We start from the raw sequence: 11,561 nt of genomic DNA on the forward strand, positions 1-11,561 counted from the left end.
TCCCTCGTACGCAATTGAGAGAGGAGTCAGGTGTGAATTAAGAGCAAATCACACTATTTTATCAACATTCTTTTATTGCATTTGGGTGCACAATGACGGTTGTGAATTAATCCTCTTTTAATTACGAATTAAGAGTCAAACATCACTCTATCTTTGAAACCATGCATAATTCAGTCAATATATATATATATATTAGAAATAATTTATACACATTTTTATGATGTAGAGCAATAATATCCTCCTCTGTTATATTTCCTTTAATACTATTTAATAATTATTTTTTATATTCTCTATCACCTATTTCCAGGCTTGTCTTGTCGGAATCCAAAGCCCCACTTCACTACTACTCTCTCTCTCCTCTCTCTCTCTCTCCCTCTCTCTCTCTCTCTCTCTCTCTCTCTCTCTCTCTCTCTCTCTCTCTCTCTCTCTCTCTCTCTATTTTTAATTCGTCGTCTTTTGTTATTTCCTTCTCCATTAAAGTGTTTTTTCTCAAGCTTGCTTCGTTCCTCTCTCCTCTCTTCCTCTTCTTCTCTCCTCTCTCCACTGTTCTTTTAGAAAGAAACATATTTGTCAATCCCCATTTAGATCTTCTCCTCACAGCCTCTTTGTCCTCTCTGCCATCTCTCTCTTATCTTGTTATAAAGTTGAGATCTTTGTCCATTAATGCTGTACATTTCTTCCACCATTAAATCTTTTCCCCTTTTAGTTCCGTTCTTCGTGTTTTTCTCTTTGGGAATTAGTGATAATATATAAATGGAACCAAACCGGTGCTTGGGTAGTGAGGACTCGTGCCAGATCTGATACGAAGAGAGAGAGAGAGAGAGACAAGAGGAAGGGAGGGGGGAGAGAGTGTGATAGAGAGAAAGTATTCTTGTGCTGCGATGAAGTCGGAGGCTCGCCTCGATTCGGCAATTTTCCAGCTCACGCCCACTCGAACCAGGTGAATCCCAGATCCCTTAAAGAGTGCTACTTTATTGAAATTTTAGGTTTTTGATTGAGGTAATTTAATTGGAGTCGAGATCTGAAAGTTGCAATCTTGGTAGATGTTGTAATGTCCTTTAAATGTAATTTTGCGATATGAATCAATAGACGAAGAAGTGGATCAATGGTGTCTTATTCGGTCTTGCCTTTAGAAGGAGTGCTTTTGAGAATCTGATAATTTTTAGAGCCTATTAATTGTCTATTCAGAGGCTTCATTTTGATCCAATTATTAAGCAGATTTTTTTTTTTGTAAATGATTTGATGTTTGTGCACTAGTTGTGATCACCATCACGCCTATTTTAGAGATTCTGGCACCTTGATTAGTATTTGAGCATGCGGATCTATGAATAATCAATTCTTTTCTCACTTCACACTCGCATACTGGTGCATTGAACTATTGTAGGTTGTAGGTTACTCTTGTTATTCATTTTCTTTGTAATTTAGGAATATTAACTTTGTGATAGATTGCAGATGGTTTCTGATTGGTCTTGTATTCTCTTGTTTATCAGGTGTGATTTGGTCATAATAGCAAATGGTCGAACGGAGAAGATTGCCTCTGGATTGGTGAACCCGTTTCTTGCCCATTTGAAGACTGCCCAGGATCAGATTGCTAAGGGAGGGTATTCTATCTCACTTGAACCAGATCCTCAACTAGATGCAGTGTGGTTTACCAAGGGCACTGTAGAAAGGTCAGTGAAGATATGTTTTTTATATTGTTGCATTTGCTATACTTCTAGGAGTCGTGACACATTCACACTGAAGATATATCTTAATACTTGGAAAGTAAGTGTGTTATTCCTGGTAGGTTTGTTCGTTTTGTGAGCACGCCTGAGGTTTTGGAGCGGGTGACCACAATAGAGTCTGAGATCTTGCAGATTGAAGAGGCAATTGCCATTCAAGGCAATGATAACTTCAGTGTAAGCACTAAGCACCGTAAATATTTTAAGAGTCTTGATGATTGGTTTCTGACCATTATATGACATCCTTCTATGTATGCCATTTGGTAGGTGGAAGACCACCAAACAAAGTCGAATGAACACATTGAAGGTACAACAGCATTGGCCTGTCTGTTTTAAATTGTTAGTTGATATGAATTTGACCTTAAGAATTGAATGGAAGGTGATTCTAGTTTGTTTCTGCATGTCTAATTCTCTTATAATAACAGACTCTTGTCATCATGGATTGGGTGGTCAAAATCTGCCATCCTGTAAGTCATTAAGTGCTGATTTTCACCTCAGGACAAGTTAGTGAGTGTGTAACAAACAATTTAATTTATTAAACTTGATATCTTTTGAACTCTTAATAGAACCGGTTAATGGAGTAGTGATTTGCCAAGTAGTTTGCTATGGATCATTGTCAGATGATTGTCAAATTAAGGTGACTTACGCATACTGCTAATTCTAGCAAAGTGGCTGTTATGAACTAAATCTGAACTGATTCAGACATAAGAAAATTATGAAAATTTATATAGTGATAGCCTCGTGAGTTAGGGTTCTAATGGCTTTGATTTTACCTAAATCGGAGGTCGGGAATCAAGATGAAAATATATAAATAAAAGAGTAGAGCAAGGTCAGAACGGGGCAGAACGATAAATATCCAACGTTGTGGCTGTCGTCGGAGGGTAGAAGGTGGCGGATGGCCAAGGGTGATGGTGGTCGGCCATATGAGTGGGTTTGAAGGTGGAGATAGGATTTCGAACTTAAATATATTCCTAGGGAAAATAAACAATTATGATTAATTTACTTTTACTCTTAGATTATCTTACTCTTACTTTTAAGATAATTTAAGACTAAAATATAATTTTTAATTCTTCATTAGATGCTTAGATGATTAAACAAAGAAGCTCAACTCCTCTATATACAGAAGTCGGGTATAATGAGTCTTAACTCAGATTTAGCCCTAAAGATTTATATGACTCGAATTAGAACTTGTCTTAGTGGCTTACATAACTTAATTGAACTTGCATTAGTCGTTTACATAACTTAATTAGACTTGCGTTAAGGGCTTATATAATATAATTAGATTTATCTTAAGGGCTTACATAAATGCCTAGACTCGATCTATTGAGCCCAATATCCTCATAATGCGATCCGATCTATCCCGATTCTCATCAGTGGTAGCGAGACACAAATAGAAATAGTTTGTTATCCACGAGAAAGTTTGTGAATCCCTTTGCAGGACTCCAAAAAAAGGAAATGAAGGACTATAAAATGGCTTTTAACTAGCATTCCTTATTTCCTCGATTTCCATTTGACCTTCACATAATTTTAAAAGTGGAACTTCTTCAACCTTTCATTTGTTACTATATTTCAATTAGTTATTGCTCGAAAATGGTCAGGTAGCAAGTCATGCTCTGATGCTGATGATGAAAAGGCAATAGTTCTTTATAAGGTACTGACAACTGGACAAAATCTCTGGCTACGATAATTGTGATTTAAAGATCAATCTAATTGTGAAATCTCTTGATTGTTGGCAGCCTGGAACACAGCCGCATCCACCAGAGTCAAATGGATCCACAACACAGGAAGAGAATTCAAAGTACTGACATCTGAACCTTTTTTTTTTCACTATTCTTATCTTGCTTACATGGAGTATATTAAAAATAGTCTCTGGCTGATATAGCTGGCCAATTAATAACTTGAATATGATACAATTAGGAACTTATAAAACTGGTACAATGCTTATACTTTGGTTGTATGCCATTAGATAGACTCGACTGGATATATATGTTTCACATGGAAAATCCTATTTCCTCCATATATCCATTTTATGCTCTACTTGCTTATTGTAGTAACTAGTAAGCACTTGCTTGCCGTTCACAGAATATTTCCTGAAGTACGATTAGAAGTTTCATAGCTCTCACAGATATTATTTTCTACAGAGTTCAGCTACTGAGAGTGCTTGAGACCCGTAAAATTGTGTTGCGGAAAGAACAGGCTATGGCCTTCGCTCGTGCTGTAGCAGCTGGCTTCGACATGGATAACATGGCATATTTGATCTCATTTGCCGAGTGCTTTGGTGCCACACGTTTAATGTGAGTTTGGTTTTCTTATTGCTTGTTTGCCAGAACTTTTTCCTGCATAGGGTATTTCTGCTGGTTAGCTTCTCTTTAGCCTGAGGCTAAGTTGCAACTTTACACACACACACATGTGGGCTTCAATATAACAAAGTTTGGAGCACATAACAATTCCTGAAAATCTGCTCAATTCTTGGTGGATTATTAGGTTTTGGTTGTGCATTAAGGGGGATGGGGCATGTATGAGAGTCAGGACTGAGTATTGAATCTAGTATTAGATGGTGGAAATAACTTTGAAAGATGACAAGGAGTGGGATAATTTTGAATACAATTGAACATATAAAAGTCATGTACACAAGAGGCAAAAGCATTGCTCGATGCAACTTAGGAGACTTTCCAAATAATTTGGAAAATATTTTGTTAAACTATTTTTGTTACATTGGGATAAGAATTACACACAAGTTTTATATTGTTAAAGTGCAAGAATTGTCTCTATGCATACCACCACCCGCAGTTACTTGCAGTTGTGCTATGAGAGTATTAATTACTGTAGTCAGTGCGTTGGATCATAGATTACTGCTATAGATACTATGTTTTGGTGTAGCGCACTATTAAAAATTATATATATATTATATTAGTATATATTGTATATCATATATAATTATTTTTAATTTGTTAAATATAGAAAATGTTAAACCGCTTTAGCATTCGCATACTACCTAGGTGTTATGTGGTGGGGTGACTGCTGACAAACTATGACTACTTTTCAAAACATTAAGGGTTGTAGGTGGTTGCTAGTGAGGTAGGAGTCATGAGACGATAGGAGCTGGTGGGGTGAGAGAGTGGGAGATGGGAGAGTAGGTGTGCTTATAGGAGGCAGTTCCCATCGGTGGGAATGACAAGACTCGATGGAGAGAGTGTATGTGTGTGAAAAGAGGGAATTTACCTTCACCGTCCGCCATTCACCACCGCTGCATTCGAGTGAGAGAAAGGTAGAGATGAGAGTTGTCGGAGGTGATGGCCATTGCTAGGGGTGGAGAGAGATTGGGAGTGAGAGTTCGAAGCTTAAGAGAGAGGACGGCATACCTGCGTCGTCCGTCACTCGTGGTTGCCACTTTATGCCACTCGTCGTCGAGCACTGTCGGAGAGAAGATCTCAAGAGAGGCAAAGCTGAGAGATGGGGGATTTTAGGGATTAGCCATTTAAGGCTCAAAGGATGATTTCTATTTTTTTTTAGAACTTGGTTAGTTTTTGACCAAACCCATTACTTGATCCAATATAGGCCAACTTGACCAGCTATCCTGTCAAGGCAAGCCAAGCGCTATTCGCCAATGTGGGCTACTAGGCAAACCAAATCCAAAAAGGTGGCCCACCCGCATATGGCGGGCTGCATTCCCTATTGGGTTGTGCCTATGTGTTCTCCTAGGAGCACATAACAAGTTAAAAGAATTAGGTAGTTTTTTTTTCCCCAATAACTACTTTGGAAAGTTCATTGCCACAAATTATGATACTTAATAGGTAATAATGCATCTTCTTTGTTTTATCCCTTTTCATGTAAACAGGGAGGCATGCTTGCAATTCATGGAGTTATGGAAGAAAAAGCATGAAACTGGACAATGGCTCGAAGTGGAGGCTGTAGAAGCAATGTCCTCACGATCTGAATTTGCTTCTTTCAATGCCTCAGGCATTGTTCTATCTGGAGATACCATGAAACAGAACATGGAAGCATGGCCTGTTTCTACTGGTGATGCCACTACAGAAAGCACTGGAAAAGCAGGTATATGTTCTAACCTTTGGATTCCCTACTGATATATGTAACTCAAATTTTCTGCAGTCCTACATTGAATGTTTGCATCCAAGTTAAAAGACCTAATTATGTTCAGCATCTTCATTTTGAAAGATGGAAGAGGCTCTAAACCTCATTATTAATGCATATCCTCTTATCTCTGCACCTTATGAATCCTTTCCTTTTTCATTTTCGGATACCATTTTTTCCATTGAAAATTAGCAAAAGTACTTAACATGAGCTATTGTTTCTGTCCAGATCAAAAAATCCCTTCAGATTCTCAGCCCCCTTTGGGGCCCCATGAGTATTTTCAAGGTCAATATAACCAGCCTGCATATCCACCATGGGCAATGCATCATCCACCAGGTGGACCCGTTTTTCAACCTTATCCCATGCAAGGAATGCCTTATTATCAGAATTACCCAGGGGGAGGTCCATATTTTCACCCCCCATATCCTCCAATGGACCATCCTAGATTTAACACCCCTGAAAGGATGGGGAAAAGGCACTCCATGGACAGTAAAGACAACAATGCCGATTCAGAGATTTGGGAAACAGGTATTCCCAGTACAAGATCACAGGATGGAACAGACCATAGTATGTCAGAGTTTGAGATAGAAAGTTCTCACGGTCGTGAATCACATAAAAGGGTTAGCCGGTCAGGGAAGAAAAAATCTGGTGTCGTTGTCATTCGGAACATAAATTATATAACATCGAAGAAGCATGGGTCATCAGGAAGCGAATCATCAGCTTCTGAGATTGACTCTGAGGAGGATAATGTGGAACTGCATTCTAATTCCCGAGAGAAAAAGCACATGAAGTCTTCAAGCTCTTCAAAGAAAAAAGAGGGTCACAAAAGAACAGTAGAATCTTCAGATGAATATATCAAGGATGGAATGGTTTATGGAAAAGAGGAAGATTCGGGAAACTGGCAGGCCTTCCAGAGTTTCTTGATGAGAGCTGAAGAAAAGACAAAAGATAATGATGGAGACATCTTTTCTGGTGAAAAAGAGCCTCCACCAAGGAGAAAAGAGAATAGAAGTGAAGCTGATCCTATCCTGCCACCAGAGCGAGATTCTGGAAATGCTCAGGAACGGAGGATAGAAGGATTTGATTCATTCAACGGGTCTAGTCGTGTGAAGCACATCTCTTCTAATGATGAATTGTTAATGTCAGGTGAAGGAAGGGGGTTAATAGATAGTCAGTTAAAGGAAATAGAAGGTGGAGGTGGAGGGGGAAGGTACCAAAGGGCTGGTAGCGATGACTTCATGATTTATGCACACGAGAAGCAAATAAACATTAGGAGTTCTTTGGACCCTATTGCTGACAATGAGTATCAACAATCCACCAATTTGGACAAGAACTCATATGATATAAGGGATGAGTCTTTCATGATTCCTCTTAGGTCAAGCTCACAAAGTCAGCTTGAACCAGAAAGCAGAACTGCGATTGACATAGAATCTGAGTTTCCTGCAGTTATTCAGAGAACCGAGGATTCTTCTCTTAAGGCTAGAAATCAACTCAGTTACGAACCAGATGAGTTGACCATGATGCCTGAAAGAGTACTAGAAAGTGACATTATTGATTATGATCCAGCAATAGACTATGACTTTCAGATTACTGCTGAAATTTCTTCCAAGCTGGAAGCTACTAGTCTAGAAGATGTTACAACGAGCATCCAGGAAGAAGTGAAAAAATCAGACAATGACAAGAAATTAAGAGCTTCACAGGATGGGCTGGAGAAAAGGAAGAAGGATGCTCTGGCAAGGAAAATAACATCCTCAAGAATGAATCCACATACTGAAGCCCAAAAACGTGCGGAGAAGCTGCGGGCATACAAAGCTGATCTTCAGAAAGTGAAGAAAGAACAGGTACTTCTGTAACTCGTTTATTGCCTTCCCGAGCAATTCATGCCTATTAGTCCTCTATCTTTATTTTTGTTCACATGCGGTAGATCGCTTTTCTCAACCATTGACCATGTAGTTTTGTTGCAAGTGGTCAGGAAGTCAGAACCACTTTATAGATGGTTATGTTCAGTCAAGCAAGTCTCAAAAGTTTGGTTTCATGAATTCACTGTTCCCATTACCTGAATTTGCATCTATTCCTTTAAAAAAGTCACTTACAACTTGAATAGATAAGACTGAAGGAACTCTAGTTTAATATATAGTGACAACTGTTTTGGAACTTTTATGATAAAGTTATGAAAATATTAAAATATACAACCCTTCTTTTACCTTTATCTTATTTGAAATCCTTTCCATTATAAGCAGTTTGTTTTTCCTTTCCAAAGGATCAATTTTCCTTTTGTTTAATTAACATTATCTCTGCAAATATTTCTCGAGTTCTCCATACCTTTACATTGTCAAATATTGAGGCTTTCCTCCAATTTTAGGAAGAGGAACAGATAAGACGATTGGAAGCTTTAAAACGAGAGAGGCAAAAGAGAATTGCTGCAAGAAGTAGTTCAAATTCTACCAGTTCACCATCTATCCTACAGCAAACTAAAACCAAGTTGGCACCAAAGTCTTCTCCAAGCCCTTACAAAGGATCAAAGTTCAGTGACTCGGAACCTGGATCTTCTTCACCTCTAAGAAGGTTATCTGCTAGAACAACTTCAATGGGGTCTTCTGATTCTCAGAGAGCTGCAGGTACGAGTAGATTGAATGGCAATGCACATAGATTAAGTCAATCTGTCTCATCTTTGGTTGAAATGAAGAAAGACAGCACTGGTGTGACTCCAGAACCGAAGACTGATTCTGTTCAAACCAAAAGACTTTCTGATCCCAAAGTCAACAACAGTGACCGTTCATCTCGAAAGCCGGTTACTGCTGATCAATTACGCAGGAGAAGCATGCCCGATGAGTCTCAGACAAAGAAAATATCTGCAATAATGCAACTGGATAAAAGCAAATCAGCAGCTCTGCCAGAGCTGAAGATTAAATCACCAAAAGCTCCTGATGTGGTTCAAAATAAGTCAGCTACTGTGCAAAAAGGGCTTGGAAGCAAAGCATCTACGGCTTCAGAAAGCAAACAAGTAAAAAAAGCTAATGACAAGGCCCCTAGGATAAGCAACAGTGACGACAACATTGTCATTGAAAAGACTGTTGTGATGCTTGAAAATGAGGTGGTTCCTACTTCATCTGAGACGACAGATGTAGAAAGTAGATCGTATAGAGATGATAGACAAGAGAAGACTGGGCTTGATTCAGAATATACAGCCATCAGAGCTCCACCTTCCCCTCTATTTGTTGGTGAGGTTGAGAATTCCACCAATTATAACCCTGAGGCTCAGCTAAATTCTTATGAGGTATGATTCAAAGCTATTGCCATAATGCATTAATCCTTTGATTTGAGGTTCATATTTTTTTTTTCATAGAACCAATCAACCAATCTTTATTGTAAGTAAATTTGTAAATATTTTATAAACATGTGATAAGCAAGAAAACCTATGAACTATTGAAGAAAAGGATGGCAACTGTTCCTTTCCTTCTTATGAGATGGAGTCAAATTCGCTTTATTGAGAGTGAAGGTTATAGGACAAATAAATAATGTGCTTCCAAGTCATCTTATTCTTGACTTGTACCACAAATGACTTTGTATTTTTATTGGCTAACTAGATAAAAGGTCCAAGTGTCCTATTCAATAGTGAAATAAGACCTTCATCTTAGGCATTATAATACCCTCTGTTAGAAGATTGAAGGTAATATTCACAAGCTGGCATAGAATGACTAGTGGTCTCTTGTGTCATGTATTAACTGGTATTTGTGGTGATGAATTCAAGATTATATGATAATGGCAGAAAGAAGTGTACATGCTGTGTATTTGGTGTTACTCTCCTGCTTCTATTATGTATTACATGTGAAATTTCTGTTGAACTGCAAGTAATATATGATTCTTGTATCAGGTGGTCATTGATTATGCAAAGGATGAGCCCCGGAAGTTAATCCCAACTCCAATGGAGGAAGCTTATCAGGCTCCTTATGCCAGAGCAACATCCTTGGAGGATTCCACAACAAGGAATTCTGCATTACTGGAACCACTACCTGTATTTGACTCTAGAACTGCAATGCAAACTGAGAGTGTTAGGGCACAAGTATCCACCCCCGACTTGCATTCAGTAACCCAAGAAACATACGAGAAGCCTCACAGCAAAGAATCAAAAGGTTTTAGAAAGCTTTTGAAATTTGGTAGAAAGAGCCATACTTCAGCTTCAGGAGAGGGCAACTTGGATTCTGATGCATCATCTGTTGATGATTCCCCAGCAGCAGTTATTTCATCCAATGATGGTATTACATCTCTTCCATTATTAGTATAGTGCTTATTGAACACGAGTGCAAAATTTTGATTATACTAGCTTAAGCAGAAAGTTTTACAAGAAAAAAAAACCTATCCCACAATAATTGAGAACCTGATATAACACATCTCATTCTTCGTTTCCATGACTTAAACCTCTAGTAGTCTTGTAAATCTCCATTGATCTCATCTGATAGTGCTTATTTAACATTTCAGTTGGCATGCTGAAGAATCTCATTTCTCAAGATGATACTCATACTGGAGGTACTCCAACGAAAGGTTAGGCATGTTTAATCTCTTTGACCTTTTAGGGAAGTTATCATGTTGCAATAATGTCCATGGATGTGTTAGTTTTTTTTGTCCTTTTGTTAATAAAAGATGTCTGATAATTTTTGAATCCCTCGAATTCTTTTGACCGACTCCTATGAAGGGATAATATCTTATCGCTCTTTTTTTTCCATTTGGAACTTTCCTTTCATTTTAGGACTACTCCTGGAAATTTCATTTCCTTACTAATGCTCGATTATGTAAATATCTTGACATTATTTTTTATTACTGTTTATATATTGTCATATTAACTTATCATACTTTACGATTTCAAATTGTGTGTTCTCTTATTATTTTGATGTTCTCAGTTTTTGCTGAACTATTAATAAGACCTATTCTTGGTTAACTGCCTCTCCCTCTCCTATATATATATAATATCTATGCGTCTTTTGATGGATATATTTGCATGCATCTATTTGAATTATTCATGAGGTTAGGCTCGCTCATTTGATCCATTGTTGTCACAGTTTCTCGACCCTTCTCCCTTCTATCACCTTTCCGCAGCAAGAACAGCGAGAAGAAGGTAGCGTCCTGATACTCTGTTACCACAAGAACGAAAACTGTGAGAAAAAACTATCTGCTTCAGGAATGCAGATGAGTTATATCAGCTGTTTGGTTGGTTTTTTTTATATTTTGTTTTTTTGGTTTTTTTACACTATCCTGTAAACAGTAGTATAAGGCTTGTATTTGCCCAACACTTTTATATTTGTTCATCATGAATTTGTCTGTAATGATTTTACTCTGTTTGTATCACAAATTTCCTCTGAATTGGATGGCAATAGAATTTAGATTTGTCAACTGAGTGCTTGACGAAACATAAACAAGTGGATCCAAAAAAAAAAACTTCCACACCTACTTGCAAGCATATTAAACAAACATTAAAATGACTAATTTCGTTTCTTTGGCGTTTTGTATTAAAACTTTCAAACTAGTTTAGCAATATTTATTTCTTTTTGACATTTGAAAGTTATTCGTACACATTCTCACATTTTCATATTACAACTACTGAGATGAAAACACTCTTCAGGCTGATCAAGATATTGTATTTATAAAATCAATATATAATGTGAAATTACTAACAACAGTGAATGCTCATCAATTTTCTTCCTGAACTATGGAAAGAACGTATCATATACCCTTCACTTATCATAGAAGTTT

The 11,561-nt window shown here is 37.7% G+C and overlaps 1 protein-coding gene across 3 annotated transcripts; it reads left to right on the forward strand.

The window, feature by feature from the left end:
- Positions 1-448: 448 nt before the first annotated feature.
- On the forward strand, positions 449-11,201 carry LOC140783395 (COP1-interacting protein 7-like). 3 transcript variants are annotated; one of them, XM_073130273.1, is made up of 13 exons: positions 449-940; positions 1,491-1,670; positions 1,787-1,898; positions 1,989-2,028; positions 3,320-3,372; positions 3,458-3,519; positions 3,863-4,015; positions 5,560-5,774; positions 6,042-7,654; positions 8,176-9,090; positions 9,688-10,069; positions 10,293-10,355; positions 10,871-11,201. In XM_073130273.1, the coding sequence occupies exons 1-13, from the start codon at positions 882-884 to the stop codon at positions 10,936-10,938; spliced, it is 3,915 nt and encodes a 1,304-aa protein (XP_072986374.1). In that variant the 5' UTR covers positions 449-881; the 3' UTR covers positions 10,939-11,201. The 3 variants fall into 3 exon arrangements, with proteins under 3 accessions (XP_072986374.1, XP_072986373.1, XP_072986375.1); XM_073130272.1 differs by having other exon boundaries at positions 470-940; positions 3,299-3,372; XM_073130274.1 differs by having other exon boundaries at positions 482-940; positions 1,770-1,898.
- Positions 11,202-11,561: the final 360 nt, after the last annotated feature.

The sequence above is a fragment of the Typha latifolia genome, chromosome 3 (assembly GCF_019914945.1).
Source record: "Typha latifolia isolate L0001 chromosome 3, TyphaL0001v2, whole genome shotgun sequence".
NCBI lineage: Eukaryota > Viridiplantae > Streptophyta > Magnoliopsida > Poales > Typhaceae > Typha > Typha latifolia.